Source organism: Marmota monax, unplaced genomic scaffold, assembly GCF_021218885.2.
Source record: "Marmota monax isolate L192 unplaced genomic scaffold, Marmota_monax_Labrador192_F-V1.1 WCK01_AAM20220418_F8-fsc00017, whole genome shotgun sequence".
Taxonomy (NCBI): domain Eukaryota; kingdom Metazoa; phylum Chordata; class Mammalia; order Rodentia; family Sciuridae; genus Marmota; species Marmota monax.
Genome location: NW_026695241.1, coordinates 20484344 through 20508166, shown reverse-complemented (window position 1 = coordinate 20508166; position 23823 = coordinate 20484344). Strand labels below are relative to the sequence as shown.

At 49.0% G+C, this 23823-nt stretch overlaps 1 protein-coding gene across 1 annotated transcript in view; it reads right to left on the bottom strand.

The window, feature by feature from the left end:
• Nucleotides 1-23823, bottom strand: part of Ltbp2 (latent transforming growth factor beta binding protein 2) — a 108199-nt gene that overhangs the window by 43468 nt on the left and 40908 nt on the right. The window contains exons 4-8 of the mRNA XM_046440875.2: nt 15634-15824; nt 14594-14764; nt 13926-14132; nt 12588-12874; nt 11525-11627 (exon numbers count right to left, since the gene is read on the bottom strand). Coding sequence (XP_046296831.1) covers nt 11525-11627; nt 12588-12874; nt 13926-14132; nt 14594-14764; nt 15634-15824 — 959 coding nt within the window. The remainder of the gene's footprint in view (nt 1-11524; nt 11628-12587; nt 12875-13925; nt 14133-14593; nt 14765-15633; nt 15825-23823) is intronic.

The window sequence follows — 23823 nt, the reverse complement described above, 5'->3', positions numbered from 1 at the left end:
AGGGTGGGTGGGGGGCTAGGGAAGAATAGAGTTACTTTAAATTAGGTAGAAGGGAGTAAAGGGAGGGGAGGGGTGTGGGAGTACGAAAAATAGTAGAATGAAACACACATTATTATCCTATGTACATGTATAACTATATGACCAGTGGGATTCTGCAACATGTATACCCAGAAGAATGAGAAATCATACTCCATTATATATGATGCATCAAAGTGCATTCTACTATCATACATAGCTAATTAAAACAAATCAAAAATTATTTAAAAATTAAAATTAAAAAGGGGTGGGGAATGTAGCTCAATGGTAGAGCTCTTGCCTAGCATGTATGGGTCCTGGGTTCCATCCCCAGCACTGCAAAAAACAAAAACAAAACCAGGCAGAACCCATCTTTAAGTTTCATAATTCGTGTGCCAAAACATAGGAAGTCGTCCTCAAGTGGCACGAGTGACTTTCATGGGCCTTATTCCATGTAGAATTCCATAAAAAGATAGCCCTGGCTTTGCCAAGTTAGCTATACATGATTTCCTGTAAACTTCTGACAAAAGTTTCTCTCTCCTTCCCTGTCACCTTACCCCAATTCCTTCATTTTTTCTTATTTCTTTTGACATGAGAACCTTGCTGCGTTGTTCCCACCTCAGTCTCCCAAGTAGCTTGGGAGACAGGCATACGGTATGTGTACAGTCTGCCATGCCCAGCCATGCCCAGCTCCCCAGATCTTTTCATTCAATCGAATACCACCAGTTACAAGAACTGTTTGATAGTTTATTTTTATCCAAAGTTTCATTTATTATTAAGAATATGTGTTCTCTGGTTTTTCCTTTCTTTGGTGACTTACAAAAAAATTAGTTCTTCATATGTTCTATTGTTGAAATAGATTTTTGCAAATACCATGAGACATGCTAGAAATATTTATACTTTCAGCCAGTGGCACCTCTAATCCCAGCAATTTGGAGGCTGAGGCAGGAGGATTGCAAGTTCAAGACCAGCCTCAGTGATTTAGTGAGGCCCTAAGTAACTTAGTGAGACCCTGTCACAAAATAAAAAAAGTAAAGTGGGTTGGGGATGTGGCTCATGATTAAACGCCCTTGAGTTCAATGCCTGGAACCCAAAAGAAAGATTTATACTTTCATCAATTGTACAGCTATGTTTGAGTGTCTCTGTGTTTGTTAAATATTTTCTAATAGCAATAGTTTTTATTTCATCATAGCTGCTCTCTCCAGGCACATTACACACTAAAGGAAAGGTCTGTTATTGATGATAGCAGCTACATACCTACATTCACAGAGTCTTGATCATTTGGCTCTTAGGGCACCTTTTGGGTCACATCTGGTAGGTCATCATTATTTTTCCCTTGGGATATGGCTGATGGAACGTTAGATGGCATCATACATCATACATCATAGTGAGGGGTGTCAGCAATAAATTTCTTCTGATTGCTTTCAATTATGTTAGGAGTATTATTTTGAATCCATGGTTTCTTTGCAGGAAGTTTTTTGAGTCACTTCTCCACTTTGTGAGGGTTGCTTTTGTTAACACCAGGCAACATAAAAGAAGTCCAGTCAAGTCAGCCGAGCTCTGGGAACCATGCTATGTTGTTATGTGACAAAGACAAACATAAGGAAGTGCCACGGCCTCCTGGAACACCCCTTCCCTGAGGACACATCACATACCAAACAAGATATGTGACCGTCTGACATGCAGACAGGCCAGTGAGGACATACACTAGTAAAGCTTAATATTTAATTTTTAAAAATGTGAATTTGAAGTGCTAATATTTTTTTCATGTCCTGGCCTGTCTTGCACTGTCTGCTGTGGGGACTGGGCTCTGGCCCACTTTTGTGGAGATCACTTTTGTGGATTCTGAAAATGCTTAGACTGAGACAGAACGATGGGAGTGAGGCTGGGAAACATGGGTGTCCCTGGCATGGAGCCCGGTGGTATGAACTGAGGACAGAGAGGAGGGAAGAGAGGATGTTATTTGGAAAGACTCAGAAGGCAGCCTGTGGTTAGATGCATCCTCTGAACACTATGAAGAGCAGAGGTGGGGGAGAATGCAGGGCAGCTCCAGCAGGCTGAGGAATAGTACCCACAAACATGGAGGCGACATTTCGGAGTTGTAAGGACACTGGAGCATGCTGTTCTGTTTCCAACTCTGTAAGGCAGGGTTCCTGATCCCCATTTGACAGATTAGGAAAACCACGCTCAGAGAGGTAAAGTAACTTGCCCAGGTGAGGAAGTTAGCTGGAGCGGAGTCAGGGTTGAGTCCAGGCCTCCAGTCACAAAGGCCATGCGTGCTCTTTCTATGGTACTCCACTGCCCGTCTGCACGACAGAGACAGACAGACAGACAGACAGAGGCTGGGGAGATGTGGATGAGCCAGCGGGCCAGGGCAGCACGGCCTCTCCACATGTCAAGAGGGAGATGTTAAGTGGAAGGTCTTTGCACCTAACATCAGTGATCTGGAAGGGAGTGGCAGAGAGCTAGATAGAGGGGAGCTGGAGGGGAACCAGCTTGTGGCACCTGCAGAAAACCTGAGCTCTTTCCTTTTTTTTTTTTTTTTTTTAATGTGGGAGATTTCTTCTTCTTCTTCTTCTTCTTCTTCTTCTTCTTCTTCTTCTTCTTCTTCTTCTTCTTCTTCTTCTTCTTTTAGTTGTAGATGGACACAATATCTCTACTTTTATTTATTTATTTATTTTACGTGGTGCTGAGGATTGAACCCAGGGCCTCAAGCATACGAGGCTAGCACTCCACCTTTGAGCCACAACCCCAGCCCTGGAGCATGCTCTTTCTATAGTGACTTCACGTCCTGCCTTGGTAAGAGGACTCTGCTCTCACTGGGCTGGAGAGAAAGGTTGGTCAATGCTTCATGAAGGCAGGCTTCGAGAGAGGACCAAGTGCCGAGCCACTGTCTCTGATGATGCTCCAGTTTTTGCATCACCAAATAACCCCTCCCCGCACCGCCAGGGCTCTCAGCTTCCTTCCTCACCCCTCCCATGAGGATCTAGAGGTGCCCAGCATCTGTGAGACCAAGTCAACATCTAAACCAGAAAACTCAGCTTATCACTCCTTGGGAGAAAGAAAGAAGAAATGGCCATGCGGCCTGGAGCAGGAATTCAGTCACCAGCAACTTCAAGCAATACACAGTGGTGGCGCAGGCAGGCGCCCCTCCTGCACACCCAACACACATCAGCATTCCCCGGTCCCAGCTCCCAACCTGCTATGTGTTGTGTCTGCCTGTTTGCTTGTCCATCTCCTCGCCAAGCGTAAGCTCTGTGAGGACAGAGACCTTGTCAGATCATTGCTCTGCTTCTCGTGCCAAGCCTGCACCTGGAGCAGGAGGGTCACGCTCTTCAAATGGAATAGAATAATAATAATAGCAAACACCAGAACCTCATTTACTCAGGGCAAGCCCTATTGGAAGGACTCTACATGTATTAACTTATTTAATACTTGTGACAAACCCTGGGAGGTGTGTACTTATTCCCATTTTACAGATGAGCAAACCAAGGCACAGAGAAGTTAGGAAATGTGCCTAAGGGTGGAGCTGGCATGAGGGACACAGGCAGTCTGGCTTCAGAGGAGAAATTCTGAACCATTCTTTCCGCTGCCTCCAGATAAACTAATGGATGGATTCACAGCAAGCCTTAGGAGTTGTCTAGGCAGAGAACCCTAGGGTCCACGGGAGGCCAAGGGAGGCAGCTGCCCAGCAGGAAGCTTATATCTTCCCCGAGATCCCCCACTATTTTTATTTTTAATGAGAAGGAATGGAAAGCAACACGTAGAGATACTCAGAAGGAGGTCAGAAGAACTAATCAGATATTTGACAAGCGCCCCACAATGTGTCTGACCAGAGTGCCAAGCAGAATTGACAAAGGAAACAGTGAGGGCCCGTCCCAATCCTCATGGCCCCGTACCAGATCTAGGACCTAAGAAAGGGTCAGAGGAGAGAGAATTTGAGATCCTGAGAGAGTGGCTAAGCTGTAATTCCCACGGATGCTTCAAGGAGACACTTGGGGGCTTCGGCATCCTTGCAGTTGGCACGCTGAGACCCCACAAAACCAAAGCGGTTCCCAAGGGACCCGTTGGGATCAGCTTGAACTCCAAGGAGTCTAAACACCACAAAATGCATGAGAGCCACGTAGGGCAGCGTGGGCAACATTCCTGATAAGAAACAGGGCTACGTGGTCTCCAGGCCTTGACTTCTGCTCTTCTGGCCCTTAACCTTCGCCCTGTCCACACTCCTGTTGTCCACAGACTGTGGAAAGGAGCAGAGGGTCCCCTGACTGCGTCCTGCCCTGTCCCACTCATCCTCCCCCAGCTGTGAGGACTCCCACAGAAGGCAAACGCATCGCTGGGGAAGGGTTTGGCCCTGACTCCCCGAGCAGAACTGGGAGGAGACGTGAAGACATGTGTCTGGCCATGGTGCTGTTTACAAGCCTGAAGATCTCTGCCTGCAGTGACAGGTGCCCACAGCAGGGAGGGATGGAGGGTCCCTGCCACACATCCTCTCTCCCCAGGGAAAACATGCACATGGCTGATGAGGCTGAGCTTGGGGCTGCAGGGGCACAGGAACAGGCAGGAGCCTTGGCCCACTTGATTTGCCACCTCAGGCACATCCACTGGGGAGAAACTTCTACTCTCCCAGTGGGTGCTGGGGCCGCTGGACCCACATCTAATTACCCACTGGACTCTGTCTCATTCTGTGACCAGGGCACATTTACCCTCCTTCAGTCTGGAGTTTTTCATCTGTAGACGTGGGGACAGAAACTCAGTTTGTAGGGTTGTCATGAGGATTAACTTTGCAGAAACAATGAACATCAGACTGAATTTAGCAGGATGCCTGGCACGGCCCAGCGGCTGCTTCCCAAGGACTAGTGCCCTCCCCTCCCCTCCCTTCCCCCCTCCTGCCCTGCCTTTCCCTCTCATCCCCTCCCCTCCCATCCTTCCTTCTTTCCAGCATCTCTCCAGGACAGCACCTTGGCCTGCTGCCCTGCACCAGCTGGATGAATTTGGGTGAGTTACTCAACCTCTCTGGGCCTGGGTTTTCTTATTAATAAAATGGGATGACAAGTCCTTCCTCATGGGGCTATTGTGGGCAATAAATAAGCATGTGAAACTCTGAGCTCAACGGTCATCAAATTTTAGTAATGAACATAATAGCCACTGTTCAGATTTTCCTCCTTGGTGAGGTGCCAGCAGCTCCCCTTGGTGATGATGGACATTTCTCTCACAGATGGCCTCTGACTGTTGCCTCAGAGTGGCACTAAAGCCAATGTCACCACATTGGAGGAGGTCGGGGCAGACCTCCACCTCAGACAGGAGCCATCGAGCCCTAGGACCCCAGCCTTCCCTGGAGCCCTGCAGGACAGATATGCCTCCTGGACACACACTCCTGCTAGCAGGAAAGGAACTAGCTCAGCCTGGACCACAACTCCCAGGAGGTTTCTAGTCTCCTGGGAGAAGCTCTTGGAACATCACCAGCTGTTACTTTTTCAGCCCAATAACTGGAATTCCGAAAATCCCATTTCTCTAGGGCCGGGGACTGGGTGCCTCACCCAGAGTCCCAGAGAATGGAGCCCCACCCAGGGGCTGTTGCCCAAGCCAGGGTCTTCTGTTTAGCAATGTCTGAGGCAGCACACAAGGAGGAGCTCAGGCAGGCGAAATTGCAAGAGCTGCTGGAAGCAGGGGTCTGGAGTCAGAGGGACCTGTGGTTTCAGGACCAACTTCCACATCTGTAAAATAGGCATAGGAGCAACCAATGCCTGGGAACACAGTTATCATAGGATAAAATGAGAAAGCACTTAGTGTGGTGCCTGGCACTTACCAGTTCTCCAGAGGATACAGGACAATAGTGATGTTGCTGCTGTGACTTGCCCCAAGGCTCCCTGCCTCAAATCTCCCCTCCAGCCCACCTCCCCAGCCTCCCCAGGGGCTGGCATCCCAGAGCTCCATCTGTGACACTCCTCATGCCCCAGGGTCAGGACCAAAGCAAATCAAAGCATTCTTTTTGCTGAAGGTTTCAAAGAAATCCCCAAATATGTCTAAATAAATACCTGTCCCTTCAAAAGTCAATTTCTGACTCTGAGGACGTAACTCAGTGGAAGAGCACTTGTCTCGCATGCTTGAGGCCTTGTTGGGCACCTGGGGTTTTTAACAAGTTGTCCCTTGAGCTCAGCTTCAAGTTGAGTTCTGCTCACCAGAAACATACACACTTTGGCTTTTTCTCTTAGAACCACATGGAGCAAGTCTACCACCTGCCTAGGCCAATTCTCTAAACATTGTTGCTGGTAACTCATGGGCCTGGCTGTGTTGCTAAACTGCCTGTCTATTCAACCAATCTTCTTGACAGACACTGTCCTCTGTGCACAACTAACTCATGCACAATCCTGGTGTGCATCCTCTTGTCTGGGAAATTCCAGTCTAGTATCCCAAGTGTTGTCTCCTTCAGGCAGGTGCCAGTCTCTCTGGGATGATGGGTAAGCTCTGGGTCTTCTGAGAATCAGATGCATCATGGTTTGAGCTCTGGCCCCACCTGTCCTAGCTGTGTGACCTAAGCAAGTTCCTCAGCCTTCTCTGAGGGGCGCTTTCTTCATCATTCAACAGGTTCAAGATCCTCAGCTTGCAGGTGGCCGTGCAAATTAAGTGTGACCGTACAGGTGAGGAGCTAGCATAGTGTAGTTCAGCAACTGGAAGCCTTTCTTGTTTTTAGGAGGGAAGGATGACAAATTACTTGAAGGGACAGAGGGAGAGAGTCAGTTGTCCTTGGTGATACAGGGAGGGGCCTGGGCTCTGAGGTGAACTTGTCCCAGGCCAGGCAGATGGAAGATGATCTCGTGGCAAACAGCTGGAACCACCACTGCGGGCCTCCAGCCGTGTGCCAGCCCCGCCTGTTCCAGCAAAGGGGCCTTGGGGTTGACACAGTTGGTGCCAAGCTCCATGGGGCAGCAGCCAACTTTCCAGTCAACCCAGATGTCTGTCTTATATGGAAACTTAAAAATGTGGCCTCAATCAAAGTGGCTTTTCAGAGCTGTGTGCTCCCCAGACTCTGGCAGGGGCACTGCGGAGGCTCTGAGCTGGGACCTTTGATAATTCCCAAGGAGGCAGGAAGACATGGCTCAGGCTAAGTCCTGTAAGGTCAGCAGGGGACATGCTGCCACAGGCAGCCTAGATCGACTCCTGGAGCCATCTCTCCAAGGAAAGAGGCTCTGTGGAATTCTTCTGGAAGAAAAGGGATTTGTCTGTGCCATGCAACGGATGCTCGAGGCAGTTCTTTCCCTGTCGGAAACAGTATTCTGCAGCGGCCTTCCTCAAGGAGGCATAATCCTATTTATCAGAGGAGAAACAGAGGCAAAGCCACCGAGGCGAAGAATGTTCTAGAACCCAGAAGTCCTGCCTCTCTAGCCAAGCATCCCCCCAAACCATTCTAGCAGCTCATCCTTTCAGGCCCTGAAGCCTGCATGGCAGCTTGCTTGTCCCATCTGCTTACAGCAATGTCCCCTCACCCCCAGCCTGAGGCTCGGACATGAAACTAGGTTCCCCAGTGTCTTGCCCCTTCTCTATGCCTTGCCCAGCCGCACTTTCATGTGTTCCAGAATGCTTGACATTCTGGGGTCTCTACCCTGGTGCCCAGCTTGCTGAGCTGTGCTGAACACAGTGGGGGAGGGGAGTGAGCCTTGGGTGCCATTGGTGTTCTGCACCCACACATGCATGTGGGCACCTGAGTCACAGAGCTCTGCTCCTGTGCCTGCCACTACTGGACAGAGCTGGCCAGCTCTGCTGGGATCAGGGTCTCTGGACAGTCAGGGGGGCTGAGCTCATGAGGCTGGCACACCACTGGGACCAGGAATGGGGCAGGTGGGTAGGCAGGAAGTCCCTGAAGTGCACATTTTGGTCTTCTCTCCTGTTCTTTCTCCTCCCAAATGAAGGCTCCCCCGTGCTCTGAACAGATTCTGAGGTCTAGGAATGTGGTCACTGCCCAGCAGCCCTGCCCGAGGGGATCAAGCACAGGATTTTCCACTTACAGCAGCTGTCCCTGACCAGGAACCTCCCAGCCTGCATCCCCCAGGGGCTCTCACACTCTGACTGGCCATGCCTCGTGCTCCTGTTTAAATCCTATAAGCACTGGATGCGACATTTAATTGAAGGATCGAGAGTGGCTTCCATTGTCATTTCCACTACTATCCCCTGACATGTCTCTGGTCACTAACATCACTGTCAAGTGGGCTCGTGGAGTTGAAGAGGAGAAACTGACCCCAAAGGACCCTGCAGGACCCTCAGTGCTGTCCCCCACCCAGAGGGCTGCATCTCGAGGGCTCAGGATCATGCTTGAGGGCCAAACCTGAGATACCACAGGCTTGAAGATGTGCCCAAAGGAAGGTTCTGAGAGGGGCACAGTCCTTAGCTATGAAGAAGGCTAGAGGTGGAACCCAGCAGTGAAGCAGGATTCTAGGGAGGCCCCTTCCAGAACCCCACTTCTCGGCCACAGCGCACCACTCCTTTCCTTTTCCACCCACAGCTGTTGACAGCTAAGCCCACTCTTTCCCTCCTGGGCACCACCATGGCGTGTCCAGGCCTCAAAAAGTTGTTTTTTCCTTTTTTTGGGGGGGGGGGCAGTGCTAGGCAAGCACTGAGCTACAACCACAGCCCAACAAGAAAAACTTATGATGCTACTGTGGAATTGGCACTTGGATGAAACCTTCCTGCGCCCTCCTGGGACAGCCCTGCTGGATCAGGTGGTTCCTGGGTAGGTCAGCACCTTGGTCAGCAGCAACAGGTACTGGATGCCCCTAGGAGAACTAATGATCCCTGTCTGCCTGAGCCAGCTCTAGGGAACAGAACCCGCCCACACACATGGCTTCAGACCTGCCTGCTTCCTTCAGGAGAGCCAGGAATTCTCAGGGCCCACAAGGGACTACTGCTCACTTTCCTGGTCTCACCTCTATGCAGTTTTTGTGGGTTGTTAAATTCTTCCCGGCCTCTTTGACTGCCCTACCCCCAAACCACTCTTCAGACCTCATCTTGGATATCACTTCCTCTAAGAGTTACCAGTTTGAGGTAGGGTCCCCTTCCCCACAGTGTACAGACATGCAGGTTGTGCACTGCACAAAAGCACCACATTTAAGGGAGACACTGGCATCCTAGATTTGTATATTTATGAATATGGTTCTGAACACATAGAAAGGGCACCTATGATGGCCTGGCTCCACTGTCTATGTCTTCATAGAACCTGGCACTTATCCAGTTACTACAGGAGCCTCTTTCCTTGATGCACTCCCTGCAACTGACCATGGCCTCCACTAGACTATAAGCTTGGAGCTAGAGGTGCTGGTTTTACCTCACCACGTCCACTCAGAGCCTGCTCATTAGGGGTACTTCAAAGGGGTCCTGGTTGATGCAAATATTTGTTGACTAAACAGAATGCAGGAAATAGAAGTCTCAAGAATTGGTCTGACACGAAGGAGGAAAGAAAATGAGCAAAGAAGAAAAGTGCAAAAAATATCTCTGGCCTGCAGGGGAGGTGCTGAGCCATTCATGCATCTCTTCCCAAGGTGGGTGGGTTGGTCCTCTTCTCCTTTCTTGAGGAGACCTTCTAATAATGATGAAGATGGTCATCATTGCAGTCACCCCTTGGTATCCATGGCAGATTGGTTTCAGGGTCCCATCAATGTCAAAATCCTTGTGAGCTCAAGTCCCTTGCATGAAATGGGGTAGCATTTGCACACAACCTTCACGCGCCCTCCCTTATGCTATAACTCATCGCAGGGTTACTTACAACACCTTCCACAATGTCAACACGATGCAGACAGGTGTTCTATGGAATTATTTAGGGAATCATGACAAGAGAGAAGTCTGCCTGCTCAGTACAGAAGCAGCCATCATAGGCCTAATGCACCCACAAGGGGGTGCGGTGAACATGCTCAAACAAGCGCAGGAGACACGCCGAGGGTCTGTGACAAGCAGGAGGCTATAGGAGCACAGGACCACACTTCCTTCAATAGTATGGATTCAGCACAGTTCTCAGTGTAGGGCAACTTCAAGTTCTAACTTCAATTTCTAACTTTTTGGAACTTTCTGGAATTTTTATTTTAACTTTTTGGGGGTGCTGGGGCTCAAACCCAGGGCCTCATGCCTGCTAGGCAAGCCCTCTACCACTGAGGTATACCCCAGCCCTTTGGGGTTTTTTTCCAAATAGTTTCAACCTGTGGTTGGTTGAACCTGCAGATGCAGAACCCGTAGACACGCAGGGCCGAGTGGAGTAGCTGCGATGTGCCCAACCTAGTGCCGAGTGCTCAACCGAATGCCGAGCACAAAATTCCTTTCTGTTAAGCCTCCACAGCAGACCCCAAGCCTGGCACTAGCCTGTCTTCACAGATGAGCAGATGGAGCAGGGAGAGGCTGGCGGGCAGAGCCGGGGCAGTGTGGAGGGACCCTGAGATCTGAATGCTAACCTTTGCGGCTTCCCTAAAATTTCTATCACACCGAGAAGCCGTCTGCGCTTATTTTTAGTTTGGAAAGTGTATCCACTGCTCCACTGCTGAGTCTCATGCTGGGAACAGCCCTGCCCCTCCCACCTTTGGGCTTCACTCCAGGCCCCCCCAAAACACACTCACCGTGCTGACTGCCGACAGGCCAAAGCAACACACACCAGGCCCAGGCCAAGGAATGAGGCCCCGAGGGGCAGCCAGCCCAAGCAGGCAGCAGCCAGCCCAGCCACAGGTACCTGCCACCCCTCCCAGATGTCGTACCAACACCCACAAGAGCAAGCACTGACGGGCGTTTTGCTCACTCCTGAGTCTCAGTGCTTGGCACATGGGGTACCCCGGGGTATTTGCTGAGTGAATGAATGTTGGGCTTTTTTACCATTTAGAAGAGGGCAGGAGCCAGGCATGGCAGTACACGCCTGTCATCCCAGTGACTCCAGAGGCTGAGGCACAAGGATCACAAGTTTGAGGCCAGCCTCAGCAACTTTGTAAGGCCCTAAGCAACTTAGCATGACCCTGTCTCAAAATAAAAAAGGGATGTAGCTCAGTGATAAAGTGCCCCTGGGTTCAATCCCCAGAACAAACAAACAAAAAATACCAAGGACATTCCGGGACAGACAATCAACCCTTGTTCAGAGAATGGGAAATGGAAACAGAGATGAGTGAGGAAGAGGCCTCAGGGTCCCTCCAAGGAGAAAATGAGGAAAACATTGGGTCAGCAAATCAAAACTCTGGGCCCCTGGTGCTTGGGCAAGGGCATATGGAGGGAGTAGGTGGAGGGGGCCCAGCACCAGCAAGAAGGAGGAGCCCCTCACAGGAAGACAGCAATGGGCCAGGTTTCCTGGGCAGAGGGGCTGGGCCGGCCGAGCTGTCTGGATTCTTGAGCACTGGCCAGAGGCTCCCTCAAGGCGATCTGGAAAGCCTGCAGGCTTACCAGCCTGTTCACTGCCTAGGGCCAGAGGTGGTCATGGGCATGCCCTGCAGGAGAGACCAGGCCCTGGGAGAGATTTCCCACACCCCCTGACCTTGGCAGTAGCACTCACCTGGTCTGGGTGGGCACGGAACACAGGAGGAGACCCCCCAGAAGGCTCCCACGCTGCCACAGCAGTCCTCCTGGGCAGTCAGCTCGAGCAGAGGATTGGCACACTGGAAAAGAGGACATGGATACACCTGTGGGCCTCCACTTCCCTCCCTGGCTATGCACACAGCTGTACCAGGAAAGCCCAGGATGCAGAATGCTCACCTCCAGAGGACGCCCCACTGTGGGGGAGGGGATAGGGAGGAGCACAGCCAGGGGGCCCAGGAGAAAGGAAGCCCCAGTTCACCCTGCTAGCCACTAACCGGGTATCGGTGGGGGGCACACTGTAGACACAAGATCCTGCCTGGGCAGGTCTGTATAGGCTGAGAGTCCCAAAGAATGGGCTTTCCTCCAAGCACCTCCATGGAACTCTGGGGCCACCCTCCCTGTGAGCAGGGCCAGGCTCAGGAACACCACAGGCTGGGGGGCCAGGAAGGACCTGGGGCTCAGGTCCTTATCCCTTAGCTCTCCACCTGCTCAGCTCCCGTATCCTCAGAAACAGAGCTGCAACCTCAAGAAAAACCACCCCAGGTCTAACCTCCTAGCGTCTCTTCCAGGGGAAATGGAGCGCCTCTCATCTTGGCACCACCAGGGTTTTGTTGTGTAACCTGCATTCACTACTTCCACACTTCTGTGACTCATGAAGACCAGAGGCCAAACTCCCTGCCAGACCCTAACAGCCCTATTGCCCATGAGCTGCAGGGTCCTAGGCTCAGCTCTCAGAGATCCCAGGATGTTCTGGCACCAAACTCTAGTTTGCCTGAGGATGCTGGTGACAGCTCCTCTGCAGAGGTCTCCTAGGTCCTCTTCTGCATGCCTGGGGACTGACAGGTACCAAGTGGAGACCAAGAAGGAGGCCAGTTTCTACAGAGGCAGATAATTTTGTACCCTGGGCTTCCCATCTGGGAAATGGGAGACTCTAAGGACACATTCCACAAAACAAGGAGGAGAAAGAAGAGGGTGGAGGGCAGGGTGGAGGGCCACTGCTGTCCTGGAAGACAGGGATGAGGCAGCAGCTGCGTCCTTACCTGTCCGTTCACAGAGCTCAGGTAGCACCGGCCCAGCAGTCCCCGATGCCTAGGCAGCACTGCGGGGGGCGCCCGAGGGGGCTCTCCAGACCGAGCAGGGATGCTGTTGCTGTCCCAATGGCTGTGGCCTGGGCCTGAGGGGAGCTGGGGTTGACCTCTGGCCTCCACGCTGTTCTCCTCCAGGGTCGCGTCTGCCTCGCCCCTCACCCGCGCCACCTGGTGGATCTGCACGGAGGCCTCAGGCGGGTGCTGGATGTGCACCTTCACCAATGAGGGGTTCACAGAAGCTGGGCACAGAGTGGGGTTCAGAGTTGAGAAGCGGGGTCCCGCCTGCACTGCCCCACCCACTTAAGAGTGCCTGCAGCCCTGAGCCAGGCGGGTCACTGGCGTGTGTTTTCCCAAAACTCCCTTTCCATTTCTTTGCTTGCAATTAGGAACCACAGAACAACCACCTCCGCCCCCGCCCTTGAAGACAGGATGGAATGCCAACTCCTTGGCAGAAGGACCTTCAAGAAGTTCTATCTACCTTCCTAACCCCAACACTGTGCAGCCCTGACCTCTAACCAAGGCTGCTACCTGGTCCCACCTCCATGCCTTGCTAACACCAATCCCTCCCCACTGCTGATCCAGATGCTGCCCATCAGTGGAGGGCTAACTGATTGTCATTCCCTCCACACAGCCTCTCCAGAGCACTCTGGGCTCAAGGGCCCCTCCATCTCTGACTCTAGAACTCTGTTCTGTTTTGTTTTTATTTGGGGGGATCTTTTTTTTTTTGGTACTAGGGAATGAACCCAGGGGCACTTAACCACTGAGCCACATCCCCAGCCCTTTTTGAATTTTATTTAGAGATAGGGTCTCACTGAGTTGCTTAGGGCCTCACTAATTTGCTGAGGCTGACTTTGAACTTTGGATCCTCCTGCCTCAGCTTCCCAAATCACTGGGATTACAGGCATGTGCCATTGTACCTGGTTGATTTATTTTTTTAAAGATTTTTTTGGGGGGCCCCTGCTAATGAAAGACAGGGAAAATGAAAAGTTGCGCATTGAAATTCTGCTTCCCATCCATCCTTCCCATCCAACCTAAGACTTCCATGGGTTCCTGAGGGCAGACCTTGACTTCACATTGCTTTGCCTTCCCCAGCACAGGGTAAATGCCAAAGCACAGGGAGGAATTCGAGGAGTAGGGAAGGGAGCAGAGCCCTGCGGTGGGGGAGAAAGATGGGGGACTGACAGGGAAGGAAGGCCTGGAGGTGCTTCCCTGTCCCCAGCCAGCACAGCGAGGTGGCCCGCCCCGACTTGGGGTTCCTCCCAGGCTTGCTGCCCACTGCGCTGCACTCACCCATCTGGTTGGAGAGAGGCAGTGTGAAGGTGGATTGCTTCAAGGGGCCTTCCAACAGGGCCCTGTGGCGGGAGCCCCTCTCCAAAGTCTCCCTCTCCAGCTGCGGGGCAGGCAGGTGGCAGAACTTCCCGGTGGAGTTGGCAGGGCACCAGCATTCATCCCGGCCAATGCAGCGCCCTCCATTCAGGCAGGGGATCTGGCAGAAATCTACAAGAGAACAGTGGCACCCATCCCCCCATGTTGCTTGCTGGTAACAAGAGAGAAGCAGGCAGAGCAGGACAGGAGATGCGGATGGCTAGGGGAACCCAGTACCCACTGAGTCCCCAGAGCGAAGAAGTAACCAGCCCTTCTTTCTAAAAAGTCCTTCCATGTCTCCCCATGATGACCCAGGACACTAGGCAGTGGCCCCACTCTGAACTCCCTCATTTCTCTGTGGAGGTAACTTGGTCTGAGAGGTTATGTGATTTGCCTAGAGTCACACAGCCAGGCTGGGTGAAGACTCAGCCAGCCCTCCCTGTGACTCTGTCCTGTGGATGGAGCCACAGGACAGAGCAGCGGGCTTCCTTCCTTGGGAGAACTGGGCTCCGGTCCACGGCAGGCCTGTCCCTCTAGCCCCCCAGCCCTCCAGGCCCAGCCAGGAACCATCTGGGTGCTGGGAAGAGACTCACAGATGCGGAAGCCAGACTTGGGGTCATGCCCATGGCCGCCCTGGCTATACAGGGTGGTGGTGTCGCCCCGCTCACAGCTGTTGGCACAGTGCCCGCGGGCACAGGTCTGCTTGCAGATGGTGGGGGTGAAGACGATCTTGATCTTCTTGATTTTCTCTGTGAGGTTCTGCCCTGCAGAGAGAGGGCTTGGGTCCAGGGGGCAGGGCTGAGAGGCACAGCCGTGACCTCCAGAGCGTGGTTAGAGAAGCCCGTGGGACAGGAGGTACATCCACCCCAAGAGCATTTGCGTAGTACCTATGGGATGCCAGGTCCACGGTGGGGGCAGGATAACACCTTTGGGAAGTTCACAGATACAGCTTTGTACACCTTATCTCTCAACCCTCGTGATGGGTATTGCTTTAGGCAGAGCCACTAGAAATTGTCATTTGTGTAGGATAAAATGGCTGAGCATGGGCAGTTTGGGTACGTTTAGCCTAAGATTTCCATTTAACTGTTGGACCGAAGCTCAGAGACTTCCAGGCGGCCCCCCATCAACAGCTAGCAAGTGCAGCAGCTGGGCTTTGGACCAAACGGCAGGGAATGGAATGTTGCTCAAGCTGACCAGGAAGGAGGGCTTTCTATAGGAAGCGGGGAGGATAAGGCCTGAGGGATGATTAGAGGCAGGTTTGGGGTCCTGATTACGGGAACAAGGATCAAGCCCTTTATTTGGTACATTTGGTACGTGTAGGGAAGCCACCAGCAAGACATCAAGGAGGAAATGTGGGGGACGCGTGATCCAGGAAGGGTGGTGACAGGCAGAGATAGAGCAGCCAAGGTTTCAGGGTCTCCATAGGGGCCAAGTCCAGACCAGCTGGTTTGGCAAGCCTAGAGTCAACCCAGGGCAAGTACCCAAATACTGTTTTTTGATTGACTGAAAGAATGACGGACAAGGTGTCAATTCAACTCCTCTGGGACAGTGGAGAAGGAAGTAGAGGTGGGTTAAAGAGGGGTGGAGATTTAGATGTCCTGTTCCTCTAGGTCCCGAGGCAGGACAGCCTTACCCCAGGGAGACAAGAGGTGGTCCGGAGATGCTGCCTGCTGGGGACCATCCCTCTGCTCCAGGCCCAGGCCCACGGGCAGAGCATTGGAAGTCAGCTGGCCGCTGGCAGCACTGGCTGGGTAACGTCTGACCGTTCGGGACAGCCCCACGTGCTGCTGGGAGGGGAGGACTTGGCTGAGCCCACTCAGGGTCCTATGGAGACAGACAACCATGGCATAGGGGTCACATCCCAGGAGCAGCTTCTCTGTGCCCTCCCTCATCTGGCCACTTCTTCATATCACCCTTTATATGAATTAACTGTGGAGCACACATTTACAGGTGGATTCAGGGACAGAGCCCAGAATCTCCCTCTTATTTATTTATTTAAATTTTAAAATTTGTTTTAATTAGTTTAACATGACAGTAGAATGTATTTATGCACTTTAATATATCATACACAAATGGGATATAATTTCTCATTTTTCTGATTGTACATGTCGTAGAATCATGTTTATTTATTTATTTATTTATTTTATTTTTATTGTTGGTTGTTCAAAACATTACATAGTTCTTGGCATATCATATTTCACACTTGGATTCAAGTGGGTTATGAACTCCCATTTTTACCCCATATACAGATTGCAGAATCACATCAGTTACACATCCACTGATTTACATATTGCCATACTAGTGTCTGTTGTATTCTGCTGCCTTTCCTATCCTCTAATGTTTATTTTTATTATAAATAATATAGTAACAATATTCCAGGAGAAAAACATGAATGCATCATCCCCCACCCAACCAGCAAACACTTTCGCCTATTTCCTCCCAACCCTTGCTCAGATAAGTGATTTTACACTATCATCATCATCCATAGATACAAGTTAACTTGATCTTTTCACTTAACATTAGATCACACTCTACAGGATTCCACTTTTTTTTTTCTTTTTGGTACTGGGGATTGAATGCAGGGGTGCTTAACCACTGAGCCACATCCCCAGCCCTTTTTATATTTTACTTAGAGACAGGGTCTCACTGAGTTGCTTAGGCCCTTGCTAAGATGCTGAGGCTGGCTTTGTGAATTCTTGATCCTCCTGCCTCGGCCTCCCAAGCCACCGGATTGGGATTCTATATTTTTCACTGTCCCATGATACTTTATCTGAAGATGAATCACAACTTTCTCAAATAGTCGCCTAGTATTTTTTAATTGCTTTAAACTTTTCACGGTGAACATTCTTACACATAGGATTTTTTTTTCTGTTAAAATATTCCTTTACTATTTTATTTCATTCCGTATATTTGAAAATTTTAAATAATGAACATTTTTATTTATCAGAGGATTCACTGGACTATTCTCATCTTTTCTACATGTTTCCAATTTTTTAAAATAATAAACATTTTGAAAAGGGTTATTACTTTAGGATTAACTCAGTCCCTTGGGCTACAATGGCTGTGTCAAAGGTTACAAACATTCACGGCTCTAATATGCATGGCGCTTTGCTTTCTGGAAGGATCACATCAAAATATACAAACACACCTTGTAGAGCAGAACCTCACCACATAGCATGTTAGGTTTTCGTTGCTGTTTTTGCTTTTTTTTTTTTTTTTTGTACTTTGTTCTTTGAATGAGTACAAAACGGCACTTCAAAGTTGATTTTATCTCCCATTTTAAAATTACTTCTGAGGTTGAAATTTTGTTCATCAATCTATTTCCTATTTGTATGGAAACTTTCTGCTCATGACCTTTGACGTCTTAACTATTTGAGTTGTTTGTCTCATAAAATTGTAACCCACCAGCCCCAGATTCCTATCCCTGGACTGTTGAGAGGACTGAGAACACATGGAGACCGTGTGGTTATTTTGTGAAAACAAGTAAATGGTCACAATTTGAAAGGTATGCTGGAATTTTAAAGTCCATGAACAAAGGGACAGAAAAGGGTTAGTTACAGTTTGTACTAAATACCTCTTGCCAAGCCAGATAAGAAAATGTGACTGAGTCATTTAAAAGTCTTCTTCATCTAAAGGGAATAAACAGACTAAAAAAAAAAATTTAAATAATTTTAAACAAGCAAACTTATTACTGCTGCCCGAGCATCCTTATATATAAAAACCCAAGTGCCTAATCTGGTATCAACAAGTTTTCACCACCAGAGTCATCTGAGCCTGATTTATTGTCATCTATTGCTGTGATGGAGAATTAAGTAACAGGAATAACGGCAAGGTTCCCGGCAGATTCTCCCTGCATAGAGGCTGCTATCCCAATGGTTCACCTCAACCTCGTCCTCTGAGGTGGGCAGGGAGAGAGGGCAGTGGGCAGGGCTGTAGGCTCTTGGCTCTGCCCCCCTGGGGGTCTCCAGCTGGCTGCTGTTCCCCTCTCGGCTTAGAAGGCAGAGGCAGCTGGGCCAGGGTAGAGACTGTGAGCCGTGGGGTCTGTGAGCCCAGTCACTTGGCCTTGTGCCATCTCTACACTCACTTCCCTTAACCAACCACAAGCCTTCAGCTAGGTCTTGGTTGCGTGTCTCATCCTGATCTCAGACAGGTGGTGGGGCATCAGAAGAGTCTGGTGCCCTGTTTGGTCCAGGGTGGTCCAAAGAAGCAGTGTCCCCCTATGGACAATAGAGCAAGGGCAACAGAGGTGAGCAGAGCCCCAGTGAGAAGGTAACTTTCTTAGAAGAGCTGCTGCCATCTCAGCTGAGGACAGGGGTCCCCAAACTTATACAGCACAGGATGGAACTTGTTATCTCTCTGGATTGTTCCAGGAAAGTCCCAGCAAAGCTGCCAGAATGGACCCAAACCGTCATCTAGACCTCAGGATTTCATGGATTAGTGAAACTGTGAAGCAAATCTGGGGGACCAACATAAGTGGCCAACGTTTTATTTAGGTGTAATATTAAAACATGCACACCTACCAATGATTACCACCGTCATTTCATGAAAGAAAAGACATCGCAGTGCCCAAAACACACTTGAATAAGTTTAATGTTATGGGAATCTCACCACGTTGACTTCATTTTGCCTCTTTGTGGACCATAAAAAGTCCATAGCAAGGTGGGGGTGAGGGGGCTGGGGTTGTGGCTCAGAGGTAGAGTGCTCGCCTAGCATGTGTGAGGCACTGGGTTCGATCCTCAGCACCACATAGAAATAAAATAAAGGTATTGTGTCCACCTACAACTAAAATATAAACCTTGAAAAAAACAAAAAAAAGGCCATTGCAGAGAGCACCATACCACGCCAAGGGGGATCCACTAAGTTCTGCTCTCACCCAGACTCCAGGAGTCTTTCAATGAATTCGGGGGAAAAAATTCCCATTCCAGCTACGTGGGACCTCCAAACCACATGAAAGCAACCTGCATAGTGTGTACCCACAGTTGTGCCACACAGTTAAATGTGCAGAGTGTGCCCATACCCTGACCCCACACTAAGATCTTCAAATGGTGATGTGGAGACACTCAGTGAGAGGCTCCAAGTCACCCACCCCAACCATTTCCACCCTTGCCTGGCAGTTTCACTCTAATTTATAGAGATATAAATAACATAGGTTTCCAAATACTATTTTGTTATTGAAGAGTCTTTGCTGTTAAAAGACAAGTTGAAAATATCATTATAAGGTATCAATATAAGGTAGAATCATTATCATTACCACTCATTGAAAACTGAGTCAACTGCTCAGTTTTTATTTATTTATATTTTTATTTTTTGAGATGGGGTCTTGCTATGTTGCCCAGGCTGGCCTCAAACTTGTGATCCTCCTGCCTCAGCCTCCTAGGTACCTGGTATTATAATCAGGTATGTACCACCACATCCAGCTGAGCCACAATGCTTTAAATATGTCCCCTTATCCATGTTACTTTAGTGATTAGAAAAGTAAGTTGCAAAATAATATGGATGATATGCTTCCGGTTTTATGTTTTAAGAAAAATTTCGCCCTCTGCCTTAGACATTGATATATGCAAAAGGAAACATCTGGAAAGATCTGTATACAGTGGCTGCTCCTTGGGATGAGAGTGCCTGTGCGTGGGTAACTACAGTTTTAAACATTACATATGTCAGTATTTTGGGAATTTTTTAAACAACAAATATGCATTGTACAGAATAAATATATATTTATTTTGTAATAAAAATAAATCTCTATCCTTCCCAGAAACTCCATTTTAGAGATAAGGCAATGGAGGCTTAGAAAAGCATGTAAATGCCTGCAAACAACTAGGACCCAAGTTGGACTGTGGTGGGGAACAGGTTTGCAGATGCAAGAAAGACTAGAGGGACTCCAGAAAGTCTCAGGAGGAAGCGACCTTTGAGCTGGTACTTAAATGGATGCGTAGGGTTTCTAGAACCCAGAATTAGGAGGAAGTTCTTCTAGATTAGGAAAAAAATAAGGTGATGCCCATAAGTGGGAAGCACCAGCCATGTTTAAGAAAGAATCAGGAGCAGAGTTTGAATAAAGCACAGAATGGAGGCGAAGAAAGGGAAAGGAAATAAAAGCCAGTCAGTGTCTACCAGGTGGCAGGAAGTCTGCTAAGTGTTTCCCAAAATTTACTTAATCAAAAACTCTATGATCAAAAACCTCTGCTTGGCCAAATCTGCTCTAAAACAAAGTAGAGGATAAATGACCCAACGGGGAGAATATGTGCAATCACATCACAGACAAAAGAGGAATCTCGGTAACATCTAAAGAGTTCCTAGAAACAGGAAAGAGTCCAGTGGCCCTGAAAGGAAGCCAGCAAAGGATATGAAGAAACAGTTCACAGGGGGAAAAAAAAATGTTTCTTACACAGGAAGAAATATGCTCGACCTCTTATTAGAAATGTACAAATGAAAACTACTCTGAGACAGGAAGTCTTAATCCATCAGGCTAGCAAGACTGTGAACGTTTAATAACACTCCCAATGGGTGAGACTGCAGAAACAGGCCATTCTCTCAGATGTTGCTGGCAGGAATATAAACTGATACAACTCTTTTTTGCGGGGGAGGTGATACCAGGGATTGAATCCAGGGGCGCTTAACCACTGAGCCACATCCCCAGTCTTTTTTTACTTTTTATTTTGAGACAGGGTCTTGCTAAATTGCTGAGGTCCTCTCCAAGTTGCTGAGGCTGGCTTTGAACTCACAATTCTCCTGTCTCAGCCTTCCCAAGCTGCTGGGATTACAGGTGTATGCCCCTGTGCCTGGCTTGATTCGACTCTTATGGCCAGCATTTTGACAATTTTGCATTATACTCCCAGCACAAGGCATGTATGCTCTGACCTTGCAATCCCCCCTCAGAGACTATTCTGCAGGTAAACCTGCTGTGGTAGGTGCTACTGCTGTTCTCCCGAGGCCCCCTTTGCATTCCCAGCAGCTGTAAAGGAGAGCCAAAGACTTCCACCTGGGACTTCTGAGTCCCAAGCTTGGTTAATGGGAACCTCCTGAGACGCTCCTCCCACCACCTTGACTACCCAGCCAATGACTGCCCAGCCAATGGCTGCCCCAACAGAAGTTCAAAAGCCTCTCCCCCTTTGTCTCAAGAAGGGACAACTTTGTAAACTCCAGCCTCATCTGGGCCAAAGCTTGATTTACCTGGGAATCTATCCTTCTTTGGGTCTCTCCATGTCCCATTCTGCTTTCCTTCTCCTTAGCATTCTCCCACTGAATCTCACACACCTGAATTCCACCTCTGGGGGACCTGACCTAAGGCAGTGGTATATATCCAAGATGATACATGACCATTCGTAGCAGAACTATTTTGTAATAGCGAAATATTTTGTACAGAATAAGTGTCCTTTCAGGGGATTGGTTTTAAAAACTAGAATCTAAAGACAGTGGTGGGGGGGTAATGCACCCCTGTAACCACAGCTACTCTAGAGGCTAAGGCATGAGGATCACATGTTTAAAGCCAGCCTTGGCACTTTACTGTGACCCTGTCTCAAAATAAAATAAACAGGGCTGGGATGTAGCTCAGTGGTAGAGTGCTTGTCTATCATGTTTGAGGCCCTGGGTTAGATCCCCAGCATGGCAAAAAAAGAAAACCAGAACACTAGGATCTATCTAGGAATGGAGTCATGCACCCTGGACATAGAAACAGCTCCTTGACATCAGTAAGGAGTGTTCTCCAAGATATATATTGAAATGCGAAATAAACAACAGCTCAAATCCCACCCACCAGCTGTTTTCATATAGCCTGTAACCTAACAATGGTTTTTATGTTTTTAAATGGTTGAAGAAAAAAAAGTCGTAAGAGTAACATTTCTTGACATGAGAAAATGATATAAAATTCAAATTTAAGTTTCCATAAATAAAGCCTTCTTGGAGCACAGCCACACTCATTGTCTAGCACTGTTTTTGCTCTGCAGCCATTCAGCTGAGTAGTTGCAGAAGCCATATGTCATAGGAAGCCTAAAATATTTACTCTCTGGCCTTTTATGGAAGAAGTTTGCTGACTCCTGGTGTAGGGCATGTAAACTTTTGTGTAAAAATACAGAAAATAAGGATACATGTTGTATTTATTTGCAGAATCATAAAGCAACCTTGGAAGGATACCCTGGAAAATTAATAACAGTGCTTACATGTGTGGGAGGGGTGGTGGGTAGGAAGTGGGGCTGGGGCTGGGGATCAACCAGTGCTATAATTGAATGAATACTTACTCTGTGCCCGGCTTGGTGCCAATGATGCACGTCACATGCATTCCCTCACGTAGGCCTCTCCATAACCTAAGAGTTAGTACTCACTACCCCATTTTATAGTCCATTTTATAGGAAACAGAATGAGCAGAAGTTCTATGCCCTATTGAAGTTTACAGAACACATGTGTGCAAATGCCAAGTTACTAAGCCAGGTTAATGTCATCCTAAATGCACCCACCATCTGTCACTTCTATCGCCATTTTACAGATGAGGTCATTAAGGTTTTGAGGGATTCAAGAATAGGTTTGAGCCCTCATGGACGAGGGCCTAAAATGCTGTATTGATTGGGTAAGGGGACATCCCTGGAGATCTTGGAGCAGAGAAACGACATGGTCTGAGGAAGAGTCTACCCTCTTTCACTCATCAAGAAGCACTTGTGCGTGTCTGTCACATGCAGGCACTAGGGGCCAAGGCACTAGCTCCCCTCTTAGCTCCAATGGAGGCTGGACAAAGAGACCAGCACCTGACCAAAGGTGAGGGTAGCCCAGCACAATGGCGCACATCTGTAATCCCAGTGGCTTGGGAGGCCAAGGAAAGAGGATCGCAAGTTCAAAGTCTGCCTTGGCAATTTAGTGAGGCCTTAAGCAATTCAGTGAGACCCTGTCTCTAAATAAAATATTTTTTAAAAGGGCTGGGAATGGGGTGCAGTGGGTTCAATTCCCGGTTCAAAAACAAAACAAAACGGTGAGAGGTTCAGGAGAAGCTAGCATTGGCTTTGAGAACTCTTGGTCTCCAAGTAGGTCTAGGACAGGATGCAGTGGGCATTCCTAAATGATGATTATTCTGGAGAAAGACTCCCTGGTGGTTGACAGACTAGGAAGGGGAGGGCTACAGACCAGCTGGGGAATGCTTTGGCTAGGGTCTGGGCCAGGAGTGACCAAATATGGGACCAAGAAAAAGGTATGAATTCAAGGGATGTTCAAGAGTAGAAAAAGAAAATTCCCAGTGGAATGGACGGAGGGGCTTCCAGGAGCCCAGACCTCAATCTGAGTCCTACAAGATGTGGATGATGGGCTTGGTTTTGGACATGATGAGTGTTTTGTACCTCAAGATGGATCTTAAGGGGCTGGGATTGTGGCTCAGAGGTAGAGCGCTCGTCTAGCATGCATGAGGCCCTGGGTTGGATCCTCAGCACTACATAAAAATAATTTAAAAAAAAAAAGGTATTGTGTCCACCTACAACTTAAATATTAAAAAAAAAAAAAAGATGGATCTTAAGGACTGGGTGGGGATGTAGCTCAGTGTTAGTGCTTGCCTAGCATCACAAGACCCTGGGTTCAATCCCTAGCACTTTATTAAAAATATAAATAAATAAAGAGAGTCCAGGGGCCAAAGACACAGGACGGTGTGGGGGTTCTGAGTGAGGAGGTGCTGGCTGCTGAGCTGGGGTGTGGGCTGCTCCCGATCAGGGAGAGCGCGCAGAACTAGCTGCAGAGGACATTAACCCTGCTTCCCGGTTGGAAGGGGGAAAATCTGTTAATGGATAGAGCAGTCTCAGTTTTAAGTTTTACTCCCGTAAATCCTTCTCCAACCTCTGGCGCCTGCTACCACTTG